The 24918-nt window shown below is 47.0% G+C and overlaps 1 protein-coding gene across 1 annotated transcript in view; it reads left to right on the forward strand.

Moving 5' to 3' along the window:
* Positions 1–24918, forward strand: part of CAMK4 (calcium/calmodulin dependent protein kinase IV) — a 1546801-nt gene that overhangs the window by 1274987 nt on the left and 246896 nt on the right. Inside the window, exon 6 of the mRNA XM_069625488.1 lies at positions 12389–12479. Within this exon, the coding sequence (XP_069481589.1) occupies positions 12389–12479 (91 nt within the window). The remainder of the gene's footprint in view (positions 1–12388; positions 12480–24918) is intronic.

The raw sequence follows: 24918 nt of genomic DNA on the forward strand, positions 1-24918 counted from the left end.
TTTTTTGAATACAATTGTCAGTGTTTAAGAAACACTATTAGGACTTGATGTACCAATACCTAACAAAAAAACTATTTACAAAAGTGCGGGGCATAGTCCAAAAGCCCCAAAATAAAGAAAAAAAGGAAACCTAACACTATAAACTATTTACAATGGCGACGGGCAAGTCCTGCGGCTCACTCAGTGATGTTTTCGGACAGGGCATCATCGAACTCCATGTCTATTTGCTGGAGGTGGGCCTCTGTCCTGGCCCCGAGGTCTCCCAGTGAGGCACTAATGGCCTGTTCCAACTCCCTGCGAGTCGCCTCAAGGCACTCTGCCCGCCTCAACGCCCGACGCATGGAGAACTCCACCCTGACCATGGTGAGCCGTGCCTCTTCCGCCCGCCGCTGCTCAGCACCTATATGCTGGCCCAACCGCAGCCACACGGAAGACACATCCATTCCAGGGTTCTCCTGCCCTCTGGCCAATGCCTGCCCCCCTGATGTTGATGGCCCGAGCCATCATTGCTCCCACCTAGAGCCTGCTCCTGCTGCTGCTGCTGCTGCTGTCCATGTGCCCTGTCCGATGATGCCTGCACATCCTCCATCAGCTGGTCTCCAGTTGTGGTGTCCACCCCTGCTGGACCGCCGACTCCCGACTATGGCAGGGATGGGATCCCCACCAAGCTGGCTGTCTTGGTCAGGCCAGGTCCACAGGGGGCCCTGGTGGAATCTGGGCCGGAAGAGGCAGGGAGAACGACTGGTGCATAGTCTCCACATAGGAGGAGAGGTCCGCCAGAGTGCGCGTCACATGTAGGAACCCACCAACCAGGGCCCCTCCCAACAGTGCCACGTTGCGACACTGCTGTTCATGATGGCGTGCATTCTCCGCCCAGGAAGAACGCACGTCATCACGAATGTCACGCGTGCGCAACGCGACCCTAATGAGGACGGAGCCCATATGTTCATTGGACCCCTCGTCCGCAGGTAGTGGAGAGGCAGATGACATGGCACTCTCCCCTACCTGCGGACCGGCCTGGGATGGGGCATCCCTGCTGGTGCATGGTGGTGCAGTCACAGGGTCAAGGACCAGGACATGCACAGGCCCCTCCGCGGTGACCTGTGCTGCCTCCTGACCCTGGCCCTGGACTGCACCACTTGCACCAGTGGTACTACCCCCACCAGGCCCCATATGCGGCTCAGTAGCGGGCTCCTCCTCCTCTGTGGAGACCAGCAACCCGGATGTCTCCGTACCATCTTCCGCTATTGCAAGCCCCTATGGGGGCTCACCCGGCCCTTCTGCCACAGCCGTAGTGGCAGACGTGGCACCAGCCCCCTCGCTCCCGGATGATGGCAAGTCCTGGGAGGGTGGCTGGGCCTTGCGTCGCTGCCCAGTGGAGGCATCCCCGCCGCTTGGCTCCACAGCGCTGTCTCCGCCCTCTTCTTCACTTGACGCTGCTTAGAGGGAGACATAGAACACACGCATCAGGGTACAGTACAATATTCGCCTAGACAGGAAGCAATAAAACATGAGTGGCAGTGTCTAACGTCACTTCCATCCTGTCCCTCCACAACACATGGGTGAATGCACGCAACACACATGCATTAACAGGCACGGCGCCTGCAATCAACATCTGCATCCATGTAAAACGGCCTCTATTAATCCAAATGTTGCCTTCAAACTCACATTCATCATGGCTCACACTGATCCCATGCACACACATCACCGGAGGGTCATGCATCATGCCTTGTACACCACAGACACATTGGATAGACACAGTGCATACAACGGTGACCGCACTGCATGAGTGAATGTACACATCATCACGGACATGTGTCATGAATCCATGGCGTATCAAAGTCACAGACACACTTCTCAGACACACACACATGTGCACCATTCATATACATGACAGCAGCACCCATCCCTCACACCCCCGCCATGTGCAAGAACAGACACTGGAATGCTTTCATGTGTGCATTTGCCATACCGCTCCCCATGTTGCATTGGAACTCATGCACCAACCATGGGGTTCGCACATTACTGGTCTCACATTCATGAAAATTATGTCCCTGCACACACACATCCATACATGGCCCATGTCACACATACAGGCAATTATCAGACTACCAGCACACTGCAACATGCCCTGTCTCACACAACAATGCTTGGCCACTTACCGCTCAACTCCAGACAGGTCTTCCTCCGAATGATCTGGGCGTGGAGCGCTGGGCATGCGTGTTCCAGGACCCTCATCTGGATGTCACTCATGCTGACCTGGCCCCCTCCGCGAGGCGCCCGGCCTTGTGGAGGGTCCTGGACCTGAAGTCCTCCCAGCGCTTCTTGGCGTGCTTGATGTCACGGGTAACCACCCTCTCCGCGTTGATGGCAATCACTACGTCGTCCCAGATCCTCTCCCGTCCTTTCTTGTTGGCGCATGATGTTCCGAAGAGGGCATCAATCTGCCCCAGGACATGCTCCACCAGGACACCAACTTCCTTCACACTGAAGCTGGTGGCCCTCTGCCTCTCTGGCTGGGGGTCACCAGTGGTCTCAGATGGTGTTTGCCCCGACATGGCGACCCCCGAGACAGGCATGGGTGGGCAACTGGGTCCTGGGGGTGGGCTGTGGAGCGATGGTATCCCAGTCGGGAGTCTTCTGTTCCAGCATGGGTGGACACAGCAACTGGAACACTGGCTGATATGCAGGCACCAAATACCAGGGTACGTGGGCAGCAGGCAGGCAGGCAGCAGCAGATGGCAGGTGGGAGCGTGCTCGGATCTCTGGGGGGCAGTAATTCGGCCTTCTGGGCAGGAGCGTGTTCTTCCGTGTCTTGTTGCGTGGCCAGCTTGATACGGAGTGATTTGGCATGTGAAATCTTGCACGTCAGCGTGTAATTCGAGGAAAGCGCGTCAGCACACGTATGTGTTTTCATTGGACCAAAGGCCCTTAGCACGTAAGCGCTTCTGTGATGTGACTCACGCGGGCGTTTCCCTCGTGATGTGGGCATAGTGGTTCAGCACGGGTGAAAAACTGCACGTCCGTGTGTGAATGCGTGTAATCCGAGGATAGGGCCTACGTGCGTATATGACGTGACGCTCGGGCGTTTCCATCAACACGGGGGCATGTTCATCGTAAATGTCAAAAAACGGCACTTCCGAGTGTCAGCTTGTGTAATTGGAGGAAAGGGCCTTAGCGCGTACACGCGTAAGTGATGCTGTACGTGTGGGCCGCTTTAAAAGGTATGTGTAGGACCCCATTTCCTTGTACGTGCTTTTCCTGGAGAGCGAGTGGGTGATTTCTGTACTTCTTGTCGGTTCACACGCGATTACTTCACAGCGTTTCAAGTTCGTACTCCCTGTTACCTCTGACAGCGTTCATTTTTTTGGGCCTGTTTCCTCAAACAGCGTTCACTTCTTCTTTTGTCCTGTCTCCTCAGACAGCGTACAATTCTTCTTTTGGCGGGGGTGTTGCCAACACGAACACGTGCGTTTTTTTCACATTATTTTTCCAGGCAGATGGTGAGTCGCGCACGCATTTACCAACTGTGCTTGCCCCGTGTGTCGCGTACCCCTTCAGAGGTCATTGTAGGCTGCGTGTAACACACGTACGCTTATTTTTGTGTTTCTGGGTGCCACAGCATAGTGCGGGTTCATTTTTCCACGCACATGGTCTACGAGGGGTTGCGTGCACGTTACTTTTTGTTTTCGGGGTGCCTGTGCATTGCGTGACCCGTCATCTTCCCCCAGGGGTCACAGACAGCCTTGCTATGGCACTAGGGTACGAATTCCATCTAGTACCCTACCCCTTTCACCCCCAATTGCCCAGGACAATTGTTTACTGCAACTCCCATATGCACAACAACATCAGTGCCATAGTTGGGAGGCGACCAAGCGGTAAGGGAGGCAAAGGTGGCCGACCTCCAAATGGTGGGCGTGGTGGGCGCGGTAGGGGACGTGGCCAGGATTTGCAGGGTGCCCTTAGACCCCCATGTGTGGAGGACCAATCAGGGACAGCCATGGTCCCCCCCCCATGGTTGAGGGAAACGTGGCTGACACCATCCCAGCTCAGCCCTTGTTGGACCATCCCATTGTGGCACCTGACCTGTCACAGGATGACTCCCAAGCTGACTTTCAGGTCAGAAAGTCGAAGCCACGTGTGCCGGTGCAAGTTGGTGTCACCAGGCCATGTGGATCTGGGGCAGCGATATCATCGGCTGCCCCAAGTAGGCAGGGTGGGGAGGCTGCAGGGGTAGTTTCAGCTCTATCCACCCCAGCTCTGAGTCTCCCAGCTGGGACAGTGTCGGTCCTGGTCCATCAAACTGACGTTGCCCCTGCAAACATCACACTTCTGCCAATGCCTGCACCAAGACCTATGGTCATTGTGCCTTTGCACACTCCCAGTACCCAGTCCACCTGCGCTTCTGCCCCTACTGACCAGAGTGGCGCAAGCCACTCAGGCTCTGCTCCACCCTTGAAAAAGAGGAAGAAGGGTGCTCTGGCACTACAGGCTGAGACCCCAGACACGGCTACACAGTCCGGCACATCAAGGAAGCCTAGCTTTAATGACCCCGAACTTGATGCACTTGTGAGCTATATGTCGGCACATAGCCGCGAAATGGTGGTGACTGCAGGGTACAAGACCACACCTGGTCAACGTAGGGCACACTGGCAGACCATCGCGGACTGCATAAGTGCCCTTGGGTTTGTGAGGCGCACAGCTGATGATTGCTACAAGTAGTGGAATGACCTGAAACGCAGAGCAAAGAACAAGCTGGCCTCAAATCATGCCGCTACTCTGGTGACTGGCGGTGGGTCTCCACCAGAGGACAACAAACTCACTGAACATGAGTCTGTTGCTGGGACCTTTGTCACAGAGGAAACAATCCAAGGCGTGGGAGAGCTACCTGATTACGAGACATTGTCCGGTGAGTGCCCATGCATGTGTGTGTAATCCATGTGTATGTTGTTTGGGTGACGGGTTCTCATTGAGTGCCAGGTGAGGGTGTGTACTCCTGAGTGTTATGGGTCACCGATGTGCTTCTTCCAATACATTCATGTGCCTTTGATATGGGTATGACAGTATCCGTTCTGCCCATAGTAGCCAATTAGCCCCACATTACTGCTGTTGCACTTGAACTATCATCTTGCAACAACATTATTCTGATTTTTTCTGTGTTAATTCAGGCTGATTGTTTAGATTATCCCATTTTTCATATGCTTTTTTCATCCCTAATGCCACATATGTGACATGCTTCTGTGATTGTTTCCACCCCACATTGTGCCACTTTAGTTACCTGGTTATGTGAATGATTAGACCATTCAGGGCGAGGGAGTAATGGCCTGCCGAAATTTATTTTTAGGGCCTGTTTGCATGTGGAACATGATAGTTGTTTCCTGTCATGTTGAAGTGACCAACCATTGATGTGTACATCTGCCTACAATCACTGTCTAATTGTACACGGGATGTGTTGCAGTGTGCGGCACATGCATATTTTGCAACACTATTCTGCATTAATCTTCTCATCATGTCCATGTGACATGGATGTGTGACAGTACTCATTCACTGACATATCGCTGTAGATGTCTAATTTACCATGGCTATGCTACATGACATCTGTGTGCTGGCATGTGTCATGTATGTGTATTGGACATGCCACTCACAGGCTGATGTGTGATGCCAGTGCTACACGACATGCTGTGAATGTGTTGCTTTTCCATCTTGGTGTCCTCATTGTCTGCCTTTTTGACTCCTCTTCAGAATCATTGACAGTGCATGCATGCCAGGGCTATAGTCATGTGGGACATGTGTTGACCATGTACAGGATCTCTGTCTTGTCAGGCCTATGTGTGTGCTATGGTGCTCATGCCTGTTTCCATTTCTTGTGTTTCATGTTTTTGCAGGTGACGACGCACTTGATGCTGGTGAGGTTCAGGAGATGGTGCAGACCCAGGAGGATTCTCAGCCACGAGCAGGCACCAGTGGGGGACGTGGTGTGGTGGTGGGTGAAAACACTTTGGTACTGCAGACCATACTGTCGAGGGGTGCCTCTGGGTGCAGCTTCCCAGACCTCTATTCAGGTGCTGAGTCGGATGATAAGACTTATGTGCTGTGGCAGGCCAGTGCTTCTGGCAGGGATTCTGTTCTGTCCCACCAACCTGGACCAGGGATAGAACCCTCTATGGGTATGTCAGTGTTGGTAGGTCCGCCTTTGGCGGTTACGGATGCAGGGTCACACTACACAGCATCTGATCCTGTTCCTGGGCCAGCAGATCAGAGGGGGAATGCAGTCCTGCAGCCTCAGGCAGTGCCAGCACAGCAAGGTGCTGATCGCCTTGCCCCAAACAGGTGTGGTGCCCGCCGACGCAGTGGCCGTGCGCCACCAGGCAATACTGTATGGGAAAACTCCATGTACGGCATGGCAACCCAACAGGCAGCATCAGTAGAAATGATGGCTCAGGCAATGGAGAGGGTGGCCACTTCCATTATCCCCCCTGAAAGGCAGATGGAGCAACAACAGCAGGCAACAGACTCCATTTGCAAATCACACAGGGAAGACATGTTGGCGTGCAACAGGGACCGACGGGCGGCACTGGAGACTCTGCGCGAATCCATATCAATAGAGTCACAGGGCCACAGGGAAGCCCTGAGGGTGGAACCCCATAACCTCAGGCAGAGTCTGCCTGAACTTGAGGCTTCCTGAAATGTTAGGGCAGAACAGCAGCTGGAGCAGCTCACACGTTCACTCTCAGCTGAGCTGCAGGCAACACGTGAGGAGATCCGGGCATCCCGCGAGGCCATGCGTGCAGAAGTGCAGGCAACCCATGACGTGCTGCATGGGGATCTCCGCACTTTAATCCTCCAGAATCAGACCTTCCAGACCTGCATGCTTGCTGCCATGGAGGACCATACCAGGGCTTTGCATGGGCTGCCTCCCATAGTGCCACCACCTCCTGATGCAGCAGCAGAGGGTGAAGAGAGCGACAGCGGTTCTCCCACAATGGCATAGCGGTGCAGGCCATGAGCCCATGGAGGTATTTATTTTTCCGCAACATCCACGCAGGTGGGTGTTGGTGTGCACCCTGTCCTCGAACCTCCTGGGTGGCCTCCCCCCCGGCCTCCACATGGTCATTTTTGATTTTTTAATTTTTTTTTGTACAGTGTGTTGCCTTGTGTGGCTCCCGTGGGCATCCACTGTATTCCGGCTGGGCACATGCAGGCTTGTCCTGAGTTTGGGTTAGATGCTTGGGTTTGTGACACAAACACCCCTGCTTCCCGTTTCCATGGGCTTGCAAAGGGTGTGACCAAGTGACAGTGACTTACAGAGTGACATTGGGCTCCCATGAGCTGTGTGGGCAGTCTGTAGTCAATACTGTGTGTACATCCCTAGTGGGTATTGTTGTTGTATTGTACACTGCGTGGTGTATTGATATGTGCTTGTGCATCCATGTCTTCCTCCTAATTTGCAGGTTCCTTCCTCATGTCTTCAAAAGGCCGTCTCCTTTGCAGATGGTGTTCATGTTGTATGCAGTACACTGACACATTTGCGTGGGAGCAACGCTCTACAGTTGGAAGGGGTCGATGTGCTGGTTTATTCAGGTTGTAAGACTACCACTACTTTGACTTAGTACTATCATGTTTTTGCAATGTTTCAATCTGTGTTGCTGTATTGTGTTGGTGGTAAGTATTTGTTTGTTCATGTGTGCTGTTTGTAATTGATTACTAGGAGCATATTGTCTGTGGGCAGTTTCCATTTGGACCAGTGCACTTTGTGACACTTGTGTCAGGTCTTGTGCATTGCTTTGTTTGCTTTCACATTGCATGACATGCCATGGTGTGTTGGGTGGCGGAGCTGGGGAGGTGTTGGGTGACATGGCACTATTTTCATGTTGTATTTTGCAAGGGGGTAGTCATTCATGTTTTTTTTGTGACACAGCATTGGTTGTCTTTCGGCAGGTAGGGATGCATGCAATGTAACAATTCTAGGTGACCAATCTCAGGCTGGTATGATTGTGACAGTTGACTGTCCCTTATGTCATCATCATTGATTGTCAGCTGGTATGTGCCAGGGCTGTGTGCACTCCACAGGGGTGGGTTTTTAGGTGAAGTAATTAGCCACCAGCTGCGTGCGGGCTGCCTCACTACATGCCCTTTCCCCTCCCATGCACAGCGACCGTGCTTGTGGTTGGGGATGTGGGGGCACCACCATGTCCACGGACAGGCCCTGGCGTGTTGCAATGTTGTGCAGGACACATGCTGCCACTATGATCCTGCACACTACTGGGGGTGCGTATAGCAGCTGCCCACCAGAACGGTCAAGGGAGCGAAAGCGTGACTTGAGCACTCCGAATGTGCACTCCACTATGCCCCGGGTTGCAATATGGGCTGTGTTGTATCTTACCTCGGGTGTTGTGGTGGGGTTCCGAATTCGCGTCATCATGTGGGTGCTCAGAGAGTAGGCACTGTCCCCTGGGGAGGTGATGATGGGTATCATTAGTGGGGTTGTGACATTACTCAGTTTATGACATGCAGGCATGTGCAGGGGCATTTATACTCACCAAGCAGCTATGTATCGCCATGCCGCCCAGGATCTAGGTCCTGGTTTAGGGTTGACATTCTGTAAATGAAACTTTCATGGGTGGACCCTGGATAGTTGGCATATACTGAGGAGATGATTCCCTTGGCATCACATACTACCTGCACGTTGATGGAATGCCAGTGCTTGCGGTTTCTGTAGATGTGCTCAGTTACCCTGGGAGGATGTAGAGCCACATGGGTGCAGTCAATGGCACCTAGCACTTTGGGGAAGTGTGCCACCCCGTAAAAATCCTAGACGACAGCCTGCCTTTCTGCAGGTGTTCTGGGCAGGTATGTGTGCCTGCGGACTGATGGGAATGCAGTCATGATGGCCAACACCTGGTGCAGCCAGCGTGACTGCTTGGCCTTTAAGACCCCCCCACTATGGCAGAAGTCCGCTGAAATGAACCAGTGGCCAAGAAGTGCAGTCCCCCGTGACGCCCACATTTTCACGCGTTGTTCCCCATTCCGCGTGTTACGCCCTGTGTTACGCCTACTTTTGTTGTGTGCGCTTCGCTATGTGCGCTTTCGCTGTGTGTGTAGCGCACGCAGTTTGAAGACGTGTGCGCCAGCATGTGCCACGCATTATTTTAGCGCACATCCATGGTTTTACACGCGCACGGACTTCCATGAAACGCTGTGCGCGGGTTTCGCTGCAATTTTCGCACTTGCACTGCGATTCGCTTGCGCGGGAATTTTCAGCGCACATTAATTCCATGAATCGGCCTGTGTGTCTTTTTCAAAAGACATGGGCTTCATTATCTCCATGTCTGACGCTGAGCAGTGCTACTGAAATGCATATTACAACGTCTTCAAATGTCAGGCGACACAAGGATATCCTCTTCCAATTCTTATCCGTGGCCCAAAAGAGCTGCTGGTATTTTGGGGGCCCTGCAATAATAATTTTACTCCCGGAGGCCTCAGCATAAAACGTTTGGATAACACTGCTTTCGAGTGTTTTGCTTCAGTAGTGACACACGGAGTAAAAGGAAAGCGAGATGTTCGTATCTGATGTGATTGATTGTTAGGGTTATGGTGATTTGAGCATGATGTATGCAATGCTAGTAAAAAGATGTGCATTACCATTTAGAACCTGTTGGGGGCAATATGGAGGGAGCAGCCCTGTTGACACGGCTATGCGATGCACCAGGCATAATAATAGGGAAAGCAAGCCAGAATGCACTTGAGTCTCTCTGTGTCATGCACATTAGCTGTAGCTTTCTTCTGTGTGCATATCCGCTACAGTTAGGGAGACTTCACAGTAAATAGAAAACATAATTGGCGGGTGGTTGATGCGTGTTTTTGTATCCAAAATACAAGAAAGTATCTATTTTGTTTGCTAAGGCATCAATTGTATCAGTTGTGAATTTCCCAAAAAATCACAGATTAACACTGCCATTGTAATTTTTCATGATGAATGGAAAGTTCATTTTACTCAATAGTTTATGAATGAGTTATTGCTCACTGAAAGAAATGGCCTGGAATAAATCACTTTCTTTTGACCGTCTAAGTGTGTTTGATCCCATTCACCTTTTCAAAATGATGACTCCATGTGTAGTGGAAGCCACTACCACCCTGTGACATTCCCGAAAGAGTGCATGCTTTGCTCACAGGCATAAGGAAAAAAAACATTTTCAAGAATGCTACTTTCCAGAATTATTTGTGTGCAGCCATCTGTATCCCTCTAAATACATTGGGCTTCATTACAACCCTGGCGGAACGGGTTAACGGGCTCTGCAAAAAGAGGCGGACCCGTTTAACCCGTTCCGGCACATTACGAGGTCCCCTCGCGGGACCCGGTAAGGACGCCTGGGGTCCCGCGTCCCAAGAGGGGAAGAGGGAGCAAACAACAGACCACTCGTAATCGGCCCGTTGTTTGCTCCCTCTCCCATTCCCACTCAACCCTATGGGGGCTGAAATGGGAATGGGGAAGGTCCGGGCCCGGGTTCCTGGAGGGAGGAATTACCGGGCCCTCCAAACTCGGAATGGCCCGGTAATTCCCCAAGGAATGAGGCCCATTGCCTGTGTGTTTATTATATCTATATCTGTTGTGTGACTCTTCATTCTAAACTATGCAAAGCCTTATGTAAGATGATTGATTGTTTATTTATTATGCTCTTATACACAAGTGTTTCAAAGTGCAACCATACATGGGAGGGGTGAACATAGGGAAGACAAGACAGACAATCTTACTAGGCATGGTACATTCAGATCATGCAGGTGCACAGAACAGGAAGTGCGTGGGGGGGGGGGTCAATCGGGACCAAGTGCGCCCAGTCCTGGCAGAGAACATGGGTTAAGTGCAGAGAGATACCACTCTCATGGGACGTAACCGAAGTGTACTAGTGCTGTGGCAAGTGCACGTCCTGGGGGCAAGTGTAGAAGACTGGTGAGGAAAGCTTGGGACCTGTGAGGCTCTGAAGGTACACCAATCAACCAGTCAGCGGAATTGAGCAGAGGTAGAGGAAGAATGTTTGTACATTTACCTTTTCATGTAGTATGTTTAAAGGGGTGGAGGAAGCTGATAGTGAATTCAGAGCTTGCCTCTAGCAACCGTGTTTATCCTGCATCGTATCATAGTAAATCATACGTGTTTTACCCAACAGGTTTAAAATGTGGCCTTATAGACTGAAGCAGGGGTCATTATCACAGGATAATGACCCACCACCAAGTCATGGCCCGAGGCAAAGCAGGGGCCATAAATTCGGGACTGGTCATTATCCCAAGCAATAATGACCCGCTCTCCCTCAGTCTATAAGGCTATTAGCACATGGTGGAAGTGGCAATATATGTTTTGGAACTTGTGCCGTGAAGTTCAAAATGGTGATGTAAAAGTGAGTAAAGTAAATAGACAAACTGAGTTGGCTAATTAAATGTTATTTTATTTTGGAGTATTTAGTACTTAGTTGTTAAGCCTTTTAATTGCACCTTGGTTGAACTAGAACAGGGTGATCATAAGGATGCAATTGGTGTCGTGCACAAGTAAATGGTTTCTCTATAAGACAGCAAAAGCATTTTCCAATGTGTTATCTTTCTCTGTCATGTGTTAAATAGCATGCTGCATCCGCAAGAGAGGAAGTGTCCTGCTGAAACAAAACCTTTCCTGGAAATTGCATTGCGGTTTCCCTGCTTGCTCCTGTAGAGAATGTTCAGAATTCTGTCAATACCGCCAACCTCCCTCTGAGGCCCAATGTGTTACCACATCTAGCAGATCAGACTCCATAGATAGGGTTTTTATTTTTTTATTTACTGAAACAACAAGCAAGAATATCACAGTGAATCATCGAGTTAGTTCCCAGGTTTGCATCCGTGGAGTAAATCAGTGTGCTTGGCTAAGAAGTAAATGATATGCTTTGTAGGCCGGATGCAGAGGTGTTTACTGGCATCTGGGAACAGCAAGGTGATGTTGCCATGGGAATTCATTGCTCTGTTACCAGCACACATTGACTCTGCGACATTCTCTGTTGGTAACACAAATTAACGAACCTGTAATTAAACAGCTACACTTTCCTGCACACCTCGCACAATAAATGGAAAATTGGAAAGTACAATTGCATTGCCCGCTGAGAGGAATGTGCTTATATCATACATTAGATGTTGGTGTTTTAGTAAATCTGGTGGGCTTCACTATGCATGTGCAAATATTTTGCATGACGCTATGCATGCTCTCGTGATTGCAATCTGACATTTTAATAGATTTTCAGCAGTGTCAGATTATTTCGTGAAATGACCAAAACATGTTATTGTTTATTTTGATGAGGGAAAGTAACTGCACAGCAGCTACCCAGACCCCATAATGATTTCTTACGGCAATTATTTCTCCCTGTAGTACCTGCACGAAAATGGGATTGTTCACCGCGACCTGAAGCCGGAGAACCTACTCTATGCAACACCGGCGCCAGACGCACCACTAAAAATAGGTGAGCCAGCCTCTAGACAGGGGGCAAAAGGCAGGGGTGGGACTGGAAACGTGTTCTGCCACCACTGCAATCTGACATACACAAGTATACATCATCAGAGCTGGGGTTCGGCAGGGTATGGGCTCAATGTGCCTGGCAGTATGTAGCTGCACTGAGGGCAGTGACTGCGCACTGTATAAATATCACCTCAACATGAAGGTTGTACTTTGCTGAGCAGCAAATGGGTTCCGAAAGGATTTTGGTCACATAACTTTGAATGTGTGCAGGTGTACATGCTTGACGACTGTTGAATTTCCCTAACTTTTTATTTACAAGGGAGATGGGATAGATGTTAATATTCCCCAAACAGAACTTGTGCAAAAGTGATAGAACGGTACTAAAACGGTACTAAAAATACAAATTTCCTCTCCCTGATGAAAATGAGCAAAACTACTCCCTGTTTTTTTTTCCTCTACGTTTTTCCTTTCTTTTTAATTGTGTGGTTCCATACTCACAAACTTCCAACTTCATCCATCCGTATTCTCCACCGGTGTGCCTTTCTTTCCCTCTATTTTGCCAATCTTTCTGTGGTGCCCCATTTTGTTCCTCTTTTCCATTGAACTTTGCCTGACCCTTTTTATTCTAGGCTTCTGGACAAGTCTTCAGGAAACCTGTCGCCAAACCATCTTTTTTTCTTTTTGATGTTTCTGGCTTGTCGCACTGACTTAACACATTCACTCTCAGCAAAGGGTGAACATTAACGGTTTATGTACCTAACTACCTGAACCCGGTGTGTTATGCGCAAATGAAGCACTCCCTCCATCTCTCTCTCTCTCTCTCTCTCTCTCCTTCTCTCTCTCTCCCCTCTCTTTCTCTATATACTCTCTTCCTCCCTATGTTGTTGCTCTTTATCTCTGTGTCTCCGTCTCACACTATCTCTCGCCTCTCTCTATAAATAGATATACCCCCTCTCTTTCTTTCTCCTTACACTCTCCTCCTCTCTCTGTTTCTGTCACTCTTTATCTCTCTCGCCCTCTGTCTGCCTGCCTCGCTCTCTCTCCTCTCTCTCTATATTCCCCCTCTCTTTCTCCTTACACTCTCCTCCTCTCTCTGTTTCTGTCGCCCTTTATCTCTCTGTGTCTCCCTGTCTCACACTATCTCTCGCCTCTCTCTATATCCCCCCTCTCTTTCTCTCTACACTCTCTTCCTCTCTTTGCTTCTGTCGCCCTTTATCACTCTGTGACTCCCTGTCTCACACTATCTCTCGCCTCACTCTCTCTATATCCCCCCTCTCTTTCTCTCTACACTCTCTTCCTCTCTCTGCTTCTGTCGCTCTTTATCCCTCTCTCTGTGTCTGCCTGTCTCTCTCTATCTCTCTCCTCTCTCTCTCTGTTTTTCTTTCCCTTTCTCTGTCTGTGGGCGTGAGTGGCAGTGGATGGTGCGAGTTTGCGGAAGCCACGTTAGCTTGCAGCACCTCGAACAGAGTAGAAATAGAGCTGCATGGTGTTTTTCTTTGCATAAAGTAGAATGAGAGTAGCAATGACTGAGGCACCCTCCTCCCATGAGGCGCCATCCTGGTATTTGGAGACATACATTGTCATCTCGTGTGTTCTGCAGGAATGTCTTCATCACACTGTGGGGGTACTGTCTGCACGAAGGGTGCCGAGGGAGGCAAAATGGGCGCGCGCTGCCCTTTTAAGGCACCAGAGGACTAGACTGCAGGGTCAGCAGTCAGCAAGCAAAATTAACCATTGCCTTGCTGCTCACACAAGAAAAAGATGATTGGTTTTAATCCAAGCATAATCCTTTCCAAGACGAAAGAACATTTTAACAGAGAAAATGTTGAGCATTCGTGAAAATACAATAACAAAGATTCTGGGAACATAGGAAGGACCACAGGTCTTTATGTTTGACAAACATGGCTGTGATAAGATGGTTGTTTGTTTGACTCACTAAATGCATAAAGTATAGTGGGCCAGGTGCAAATTTTATTTTCACAACACTCACCCGAATATAAAATTGTTTGTAAAACCTGACCCTTATATACTCATTTGGACAGCCTCAGGATTGGGATGGGAGGAAAAAAGTGTCTGTCAATTATGATACTTATGAGCCCAGATGTGAACGAGTTAGAGGCATGGCGCTATTAGCGCCATGGCTCATGCCGGTAAAATACTGGCACCGCCTTGGCGGAAAGGGGATTTACTGCCCCATTCCAAGGTTGGAGGGGCGGTAAATCCCCTTTCCGCCATTGCCCTTCCCCATTCCCATTTCTGCCCCATAGGGCTCTATGGGAATGGGGAAGGCGCTAATTACGGCACCGCAATTTTGCGGTGCCGTAATTAGCTCCGAGGTCCCTTAGCGGGTTGGATATTAACGCCTGCAAGAAGCAGGCGTTAAATCCTCCAACCCGCAAAGGGACCTCGTAGTACGGCGGTAAGGGTTAACGGTCACCGTTGCCATTAACGGTGACCGTTAACCCTTACCGCCGTCCGTGTAATGAGGCCCAATGGACGCTCTTTCACGGTACAGGCAGGGTTGGTCTGGAATACGCTTCCAGCTTTGATACCTATAGAAGAAAATAGTACTACCTTTAGGAAACCTCTCAAGACGTTACTGTTTGTCTAAATTGTAAGCTGCTTGTACTTGACTCTTATGTATGGTGCGCCCTGATGCCTGCCGATTCTGACGCATTATAAGCAAATAAACATAAACTTCTTCATTAAATGTCACCTCTCAACAGTCTTCAAATTCACAATGTCCTGAAATGACACTCTCATACACCAGAGTGCCAGTGCAAGTGACATCATGATTGTTTGTGCCAGTGAAATTGTTCTAGACATGGGACACCAGAGTGGCAGAGGGCCATGTTTGTGTCATGCCATTTTTCTTAGTGATAGGATGACATAGTTGCTCTCTTGTTGAAGGGCTAAGACTCGGTTTTCTCAGCACACATGTTCCCTCTGTTGAGCACTCCCATTTAACGCTCCCCAAATCAGTAACAGCTCTGTGGATGTCCTAGTTCTACAAAAGTTACCATCAGAATTGAATAGCACAAAATAAGAATGGCTTCTGTTCGTCAGGGGATGTGATATGAGTCGTAGATACAGCTTTACGCAATATATCATGCTCTATGGAAAGGAAAAATGGCAACATATGGGCCATTTCCCAGCAGCCATTTAAATAGCTGTCTGGAGAGGTATAGGCACAGCAGGCCGCGTCTTTTGTGTCCCTGCACTTCTGGAAATCTGCACAGCTGTAAAGCGGGAAGCTGCATAGCACATGCATGGCTGTGAGTCTCATTCTGTGGGCCTGTTCAAAGCGCCTTGTTTTTTTGCCAGCACTGAAATCGGTGGAACGCTTTGCTTGATCCGCCAGTCACATGCTGGAAATCCCCGAATGGAAAGTACCAATGGCAACCCTTTTGGAATCAGAAGAGGAGAGAGTGTGTGTATATGCCTCCGCCAATGAGAACACGGTCTTTTTGGCGGTCGTTCCGAATGAACCAGAAGTAGAAGGGCAGCCATGACCTTTATTGCTTAAGACACTGGATGATATTCTGATGGCACTCGAATGGTGACCTCTAGAAGAACGTGTAGAACTATCTTAGTAGAAAGTCCTAAATGTAAAGCACTGTAACTGATGTCGCTGGATCTAGGGATGGCTGGAGGCGACTATGACCTTTGGCAATCTTGGAGTATGATTCCTAGACTGAAGGCCGGAACAGTGCACGTTTAGACCTGTGTGGGATTGGTGTAATGTAACCAGGGGTGTGGGTGCAAGTCAATAAAGGCGATGCATTGTGCATCAGAGTGATGACCACCGAAGGGGTCATGGAAGGCCTGACAGTCCTAGGATGCACAAAGGTGGGGGCTCTGTCAGGCATGAATTGCCCTCATTCCAGACAAGATGGGAGAGCATTCCTTGGGCCCCTAGGTAAGGCTCTAGGGTAAGCAGATAGATATACACACATGCATAGTTCAGAAAGACCTTCGCAACCGGAAATATTCAAACCTTCCTCAGGACCTCAATATGTGGCAGAAACACTTTGCAAGACCATCCTTTCCACCTGCTTCTGCTAATCATTATTGACTATGGAACGGGAGGCACATGTGAACTGCGTAAAGGAGGGCTGCACGGCCCACAGTCACACTCAGGGATGAGGGACTACAGGGTTGCAGCTCTATTAGCGTGCATTAAAACGAATAAAGGCACGTCCTCTCGGCATTCACTATAGGCTGATCAAACTGCTGCTCTTCCAATGGAGGATAAAGCAAGCATTGCAGGAAGCCTGTTCATGGGATTGTGTTATGGGAGCGGTGTGCTCTGTGCTCTTGTCGACTCTGTATTTTTGGTCTTGCGGCTCCTTTCTGAGTCCTCACTGGAGGGTGCCCTGCATGTTGTGCTAACCTTGCATCATAGCATATCTGCAGCAGCCCAGAGGTGCCATAGTTTGGTCTGCAGTAAATATCTCCTCACTGGGGGGGTTTGGAAAAGTGGCCCAAATGCACAGGCTCCAAACCCGGGCGCTAGAGGGCTAATGCCATGATATCAAACCTATGGAAATTGTGAAGTCATGGAATACAAAATCATTTCTGTGACAAATAAAATACATACAATACGCATTTTCTAATCAGCCTTTAAAGCTGTAGATCAGATTTGCTATTTTAAAATCATGACATGCATTATGTATAACTTGGTTTATTCATACATGTTCAATGTTTGGTATATGTATTAAAGAGTGGAGTATACGTTAGCAGCATGCTTTGTATATGTATACAGTAAGCAACATCTTTTCTGAAGAATTTATCAGAAAACGACAGGAAAACTCTTAAGATTTCCGCTTATTTTGCTGGTCCCGGAAGCAGCAAACACTGAAAACCAGTCCACATGTGTAGCTGAGATTTGCATTTAAGCTTATTTCACGCGTGACTGTTGGATGTAATATGTTCTCACAGTTAGACACAGACAGTCAAACATGGGCCCAGTCACTTCCTAAAGCAACTGATCTTCTTTCAAAAACAGACTGAAGTGAAAGATTTAAAAGCACATCTTGGAAAAGCAGGGGGTGTATTACATTGTCCTCACACAAGGCCTCATCATGAATTGGGCGGTATCCTGACTGGGATACTGCCCAACTTTATTAGTGCTACCGCCCACTTGTCCAGCGGTATTACTGCCAGATCACAGGTTGGGCAGTAGACGTTATTCTCCATTCGGTTAATTGGACCCAATGTTGACATTTTGGTGCAATTATCAGGCGGTAATACCGGCAGTGGTAATTGTGTCAAAAACGGGCTCGAAATTGGGCAAAGAGGTAAATGCAGTGGTAACCCTGTTACCGCTGCATACTGCCCAACTTTATTAGCACTACTGCCCACCTGTCCAGTGGTATTACAGCTGGGTCACGGGTTGGGCGGTAGATGTTATTCCCCCTTTCCCATTGGGTAATACTGCTGGCGGTAATTGTGCTGAAAATTGGTGTTTTACCAGCAAGTTTACCCCCAGCTATAAGCTGGGGGTAAACTCGCTGGGCTCGAGATTGGGCACAGCGGTAAATGCGGTGGAAACCCTCTTGCTGCTGCATTTAAAGGCTACCGCCGTACTTGTGATAAGGCCTTAAAAGTGTGTTTTGCAACCTCTCTATAGTGGGGACTTCTGTAACACACCATTGGCGGATGGCAGGGAGCTGAGGCTACACAGTATTGACAGCTGGAGACTTGGAGACTTGATTAAACCACGTTGACAGATGGCGACAGATGCGGCACGCAACGCAGTGTGCAATGAGTCTCCACAAAGGATTGAATTTACCAACAAAAACACAATTTTGCATTAATGGCATCAGATGCATCGTAAAAAAAAACATATCAGTGACTGCGCAATAGATCGAAGCTAACTAATTTCATGAAGAAAATATCGACTTGAGTTTCTCTACACTGTACTAGACATCATCAAATTTGTGACTGTGAGATCTGATTAATTATTTGTATATTCATTTCAAAGCTTTGCCATTGCAGTTGTATTTTGTGTGTATATATAAAATGACAAAAACAATTCTAATGTGCACAAAAATACCCTTACCTGACAGTCATTTTAAATCAGACAAGGTAAAGCCCCTCCCCTCCCCACCCCACGCCCGCCCCCACCTCCTGCACTTGGTCATAAAAAGATTTGACCTTTCTAGCAAGATCCGAGTGTGGCCTTCACTGGAGCAGGCATTCTGTACCCCTTTTGGGGTCGGAGGGCGCTTTTGAACAAATAGAAAAGGTCACCTTGTGTTCACAAATGACAGGTGCTTTTGAACGCATGAAATAAGCCATTGCCATGGATTGTTAGAACTGCCAAAGGGACATGCACAAAGCATCGAGAGCTAATTTTTGAGAAGCTCTTGGAAGGAATTTGTAAAACTTCTGGGGGAGAACGCCTTTAAAAGACTAGACTCATCAATATGATACAACCCTGAAATAACGGAAAATGGGAAAACACTATTTTGGGCAGAGTGGGTCTTGGGAGGTGTACAGTGGATCGGGGACCTGAGATGTAATGACAGATGGCTGACCCTCAGTCAAGTTAAGGATACGTGGGAAATTCCAAATTGTACACAACGTGATTATCAGAGGCTTAAACGAGTAGATACTATAAATTGATTGTGTCTAAATCAAAGAATAACAGATCACTAATGGAAGAATGGACCATGAGATTAACATGTGAAATGATGCCAGAAAGATGGGAGAATATATGTAGGAATGTATGCTTGTCTTCAGTGAGTTTAAGCGAGAGATCATGTCAGATTAAAATCCTGAATAGGGTTTATTGGACTCCTGAGAGATTGCATAAGAGAGGTCTGTCCGATACGAATGACTGTTGGGGATGTGTTCACAGAATGGGCACCTTGGAGCACATGCTTTGGGAGTGTGTGAGAGTGAGTAATTTCTGGAGTAGACTCTGTATCATTTTTAACAATGTGTTATGGCAGACCTTGGATTATGATTGTAATACATTAATTCTCAGAGTTGATGAATTGCTGAATGGTCTATGTACTTCATAACGTAAATGGCTACTTACAGGAGCCTCAGTGGCCAAAAAACGGATACTGAGAGGATGGAAATAGAGATTGTCTCTGGAAGTGGATGTCTGAAATGTTGAAACTGGCTTATATGGAAAGGTTGATTTATCGATGAATGAAAAAAATTGTCTTTTTTGAAAAGATATGGGGTCGTTTCCTGGTCATGTATTAGCTTTGTTTCAATTTTTTGTTTTTTTTGTTTGGGGGTTTTGTGATTAGTATGTCAAATGTTTGTAAATTTATAAAATGTGATTAAAAACTAAAATACTTTCTGGCCTTTCCCGTCTTTGAAACTCTACAGTCCTGTATGTTTGTTTTTATGTTTGCACGCATCACCATGACTGACCCTTTAAGGCTCCTCATGGCAAAGTGCGTACCAATTGCTCATTTGTGTGCTTGGTGTCCATGAATACTTTAGTGTCGCGCATATGTGTGTATTCATGGGGACTCTGTTGGGCACAATTGCATTTTTGTCAGAAATGGGCTTGCAAAAAAAGCCAACATTCTGCACTTTTTTCAGATACCACATTCTTTGTGAAACAGGCACACTTTTAAAAGCGGAAGTGGTGCCTGGATTCCATAAGGCAATGGAGGAATGCAGAGTCTCCGAGCAGGAAATGGTTGTCTCAGAAAATAGCCACTCATCATGTGCGTTACCACACCCTTCTGGGGCTGGTGCATGCAGCAGGTTAGGGTGGGGTGGGGGGCGGGATAAGTAGAATAGGCATGTGCATGGACAGCTGTAGTAGCATAACAGAGCCAGTCAGTGGATCAAGAGAGCATCAAGCAACCAGTGCTGGGGGCAAGAAATGAGGAAAGAGAGGCTTCCTACTCCACGCTCATCTGCTCAAGAACCAAACAATTGAACATGGCGCAACAATCTGCTCCAGCATTATTACGAGTTGGGCGATATTCTGGCGGTAAATCCACTGGAATACTGTCCAACTGAATTACCGTTACCTTCATTAGGTCTGGCGGGATTACAGCTGTATTACAAGTGGCAGCGGTGGAGTAAATCACCATTTTTTCAGAGTCCATTGGACTCTATGGGCCTTCTTCGGCAGAATTACCGCTGGCAGAAATATTGCTGCAGTAATTCCGCCGATTTTGCCGATCTTTCAGCAGACATTGGGAGGATTTACCTCCAGCATGATGCTGAAGGTCAATCCCCCACTCCAGGGACATACTCGTGGTATGGCGGTGCGGGAAAAGTGGCAGTAATTCTGTCACCGCCAATGTTTCCCCACACCGCCATAGTTGTAATGAGCCCGAAAACCTGTCTCCGTTAGCCATTGGATGTATGTAGCATTTGCATATTAGGACATGCCCACATAAAGAAAACAAAGCAAGTTGTGGTGGCAGGGCAGACTCTCTTCTTAATTCTGGGCGAAGTGCTGAATGCTACCTGTTTTCAGAAGAAATGAAAGATGATAGATTTTAAGTATCGGTAAAAAGCAGTAAAACAGAGAGATTATAATTATAATTGTTCTTTTATAATGCGCTTAATACCAACAAGTGTTTTCTAAGCATGGGAAACAGTGTTGCAGTGCGTTGTCTTGTTTCCAAGACAAACGCATTGCCCCTGAGCTAGCCTTTACCTCTGTTGGCATATGCGGATGACGTTGTGCTAATCGTGCACACCAAACTTTCTTCAGTTGTTACTAAATAGTTACACAGCCTTTAGGAATGCCTTAGATATGCAAGCAAACTCAGCCAAATCAGCAATCTTGCAACAATGTAACATTGGTACTAATGTATACAGTAATTTTAAGCATTTAATAATTTAACAATTCTTAGAGATCATTTAAGGACGATGAGAAATTTGCTAGATAAGGTGGGTGATCGTATGCCGGTCTTTGTGTCGGGTGATTTCAATGCCAAGGTCCCCCCGTCTATTGAGGTAGACACATACGGCTCTTGCTCATAGCCTATTGATTATATAATGAAAATGGGTTGTCAAGGGCAAGTTTGCTCTATCTGTATGGCATGAAGATGCTAAGTGGGGTTTGTCCTGGAGATGGCCATGTTGGGTTCACACAAATCTGGGGAAAAGGTGCCTCTACTATAGACTATCTCTTTGCTAATCAGGTGGCATTACCGTTGGTTAGAGACATGGCGATATGTGTACGAGAAGAAAGTGACCATCTGCCATCGTGTGCCCTAATGAAGTTTGAAAAAGTGCCATTAGAAACAGATAAAGGATAAGGCGATTGCGATTAGCACAGGAAGGAACAGGATAAAATGGAACCCTGTAAAAATGGAAAAAGTGAATCATACTTGTAGTTAATGAATTATATAGAGAAGGGGGATGGTTGTAGGTTTTTATTAAGTCATTCGATAATACAGTGGATAACATCCAGAATATGGTCTACTCCAGTAAGGACGGGGCAGGGGGGTGAACAATGCATAATGAAGATGAAAATGAAGCATTATTATGACCAGTGGGTACAACAAGAAAAGAAACATCAAAACATGATACACATCTCTGAGCTGTGGCCCTCTGGCTATACTGCACTAGGGGAGGCTCTAGAAAATCGCAAAATGAAGTATGGCAGGTGGGTGCATGATCATTTCAAGAAGAAAGACAAGGAACTGTGGAAGAACTTAGTAACACATGCCTTGGATAAAGATGGCAGATCGTTTTGGAGGCTTATTAGTTATTATAGTAATAGCTCCTCTGTATTAATAAATGGTGCTACATGAACTGACAGGGGGCATTATATAGCTGGAACTTTAGGTGAGAATACTGATGTTTCTTCTCACTCACAAATAAAAGTGGAAAGAAGGGCGTGTACTGTCACCATCTGTGAGCTGATAGAGATAATAAAGAAATGTAACTTCACATGTGTAGGGCCCGACGCCTACCAACCAGTAATGCCTGGTTGAGAATGAATCCTGTCTTATAGGCTAGGGCACTTCACAAATTGTTTAGCCCCATTAGTCATTCAGGTAGGCTTCCTAGCTCATGGATGGATGGAATAATACTGCTGGTTCATAAGAAAGGAAATAGGAATGATCCACGTAACTATAGGCTGTTGGCCATGCTAGGCATTCCGGCAAAGATTTTCGCTAGAGTCCTGCTTAATGAATGAACTGAATGAAGTGACAATTTTCAGGTCATTCCATTCAATCAGACTGGCTTTCATAAAGGCTCAAACACTTTATATAAGCTGCTGACGTTAGTCTTGTTAATTGAATATTCTTGGACTAGGCATAAACTTCCAGTCTATGCTGCCTTTACAGACTTCAGTGCGGCTTTTTACACTGTGTTGAGAGCAAGGTTATGGCAGAACTTAGTTTTGCGTGGAATGTTCCTAATGGGCTACTGTCCATGATACTACAGCTGCAGAAAGAACTGCGTGTGCGAGTGAGGTTGGATGAGTTGGCAGGGACAGAGAAAGGAGTCAAACAAGGATGCATATTAGCTCCTGGTTTGTTTAATATATTTCTGGTGAATCTACAAGAGGCACTTGATCTGCCTGAAACCTACCCAATTAAGTTTGGTAACAATTCTTTATCTATGCCGACGATCTACTACTATTGGATTAGACCCCACTAGGACCTCAAAGAAAATTAAATGTGTTGGGGGATTACTCCAGATAATTGGGCTTAAAATGAATACCTCAAAGACAAAAGTTAAGATATTTAAGCCCGCTTGTGATACAATAAGAAAGTACAATTGTGTGATTGACCGACAGGCTGTCGAACAAGTTAAGGAGTACAAATATTTAGGTGTGGTCGGATGCAGTGGGATGTGCAATGGGAGATGTTAAGTAGAAACACCACACATGTGACAGGAGCAATAAATACATTTGCAGGTGTACACGGTGGAAATTCAATGCAGGCGATTCTTACTCTGTATAGAGCTCTCTATAGAGTTATGTGTTTATTGATCATACCGTGCGGAGGTGAAATACGGGGCTGGGAATATCTGCAGACTTTTAATGAACTTGAGTCTTGAGTCTAAAACACTTAAAAAGATCTTGAAATTTCAAAAGGCATTGCCGATTGAATATATTCGATTAAAATGTAATCTGAATAGTTGCGGTACTTTGGCTATGCAGAAGCGACTATGGTTAAGTAAAACTCTCAATAGGGCGGAGCAAGGGCCACTGTTGAAACGCTTATGCACGCCTTATATTTACAGATTGTGCGGTTTGAAGAACAGCTGCCTGGGTCATTTAAGTGCTTCTCTTAAACAATAGGACACAGATATGATGCAATACACCCTTAATATGAATACGTCTGTAGTTTGGAAGGTACTAAAATCCCATGAGAGATAACAGAATATGGTTAATTTAACATTCAAATCAACTAGTGGAAAGTTTCTAGAATCATTTGTAAAGCATAGTGGCACCCCTGCTTATATGAAAGCCTACCCTCCTAGCTATACCATGATAAAGTATATGGCTATTCAATTTAATATGATGAACACTCTGCAAATTGATGGTGTGCAAACGAGCATACCACGGAATAAACAATGATGTCGCTTATGCAGCAAATGTGTCATTGAGTCACTTAAATATCTTGTTGAGGCGCCAATACTTAATGCAATATAGTAATAAGATTGGAAAATGCAATATTTATGATCTGTGGGAATTCTTTTTGAATAGTAATGATTTTAACCTAATATTGTGAAATTTTGTGCATATGTTTTAGAGATTTTAAACGATATTGAAGAAGAACATTTTCTGGCATAATTATTTGGTATTTACTGATGAATGATACCTTTGATCATGATACGTACAAAGTCTTTTATAAGACTATGTGTACATTAATAATAAAAAAAATTGAAAAGTAATATTATAATTAAGATCTATACAACCAACACAACTGCAAAATATTGCACAACATTATGGGGTTTTTCAAGTAGTGTAAAAATGTCTTTTCTAAGAGACTATTGGGTTTGCTGAAATCAGCACCACATGTCTTAGTGCATACAGAATTAGGACTAGGATACATTCAAGATGAAATCATGCTCGAATCTGAGTTTCCCTGGCTCTGTTTTTGGACCAATCAGCAGGCCCTTCTATTGCAATTTTGAAATCATCACATTCGGTATAAGACAGGGGCCAACACATAACTTGGTTTAAGCATGTAAGATGTGTATTGCACAATGTTAATGCAGATGGGTATTATGTGAATCCGACGCATTTAATGCCTGTCATGTACAAAGATGTAACTAAGCGCCTAACATCTTCTGCTCTTGGAAAATGAGAATCTGTTGTAGAGAAGGAGCTAAGTACCCCCACCTCAACCACCCTGTTCGTATTGCCTATATGTTGGGAACCAGAGTGGGAGACACGTGCGTTACCAGTGAAAATACCAATACCGAAGAGAGTCCTGAAAGCAAGGTTCCCACTGAGAAAAACATACCTGCATATGAGACAGTAT

Source organism: Ambystoma mexicanum, chromosome 6p (assembly GCF_040938575.1).
Source record: "Ambystoma mexicanum isolate Mex_15411 chromosome 6p, UKY_AmexF1_1, whole genome shotgun sequence".
Lineage (NCBI taxonomy): Eukaryota > Metazoa > Chordata > Amphibia > Caudata > Ambystomatidae > Ambystoma > Ambystoma mexicanum.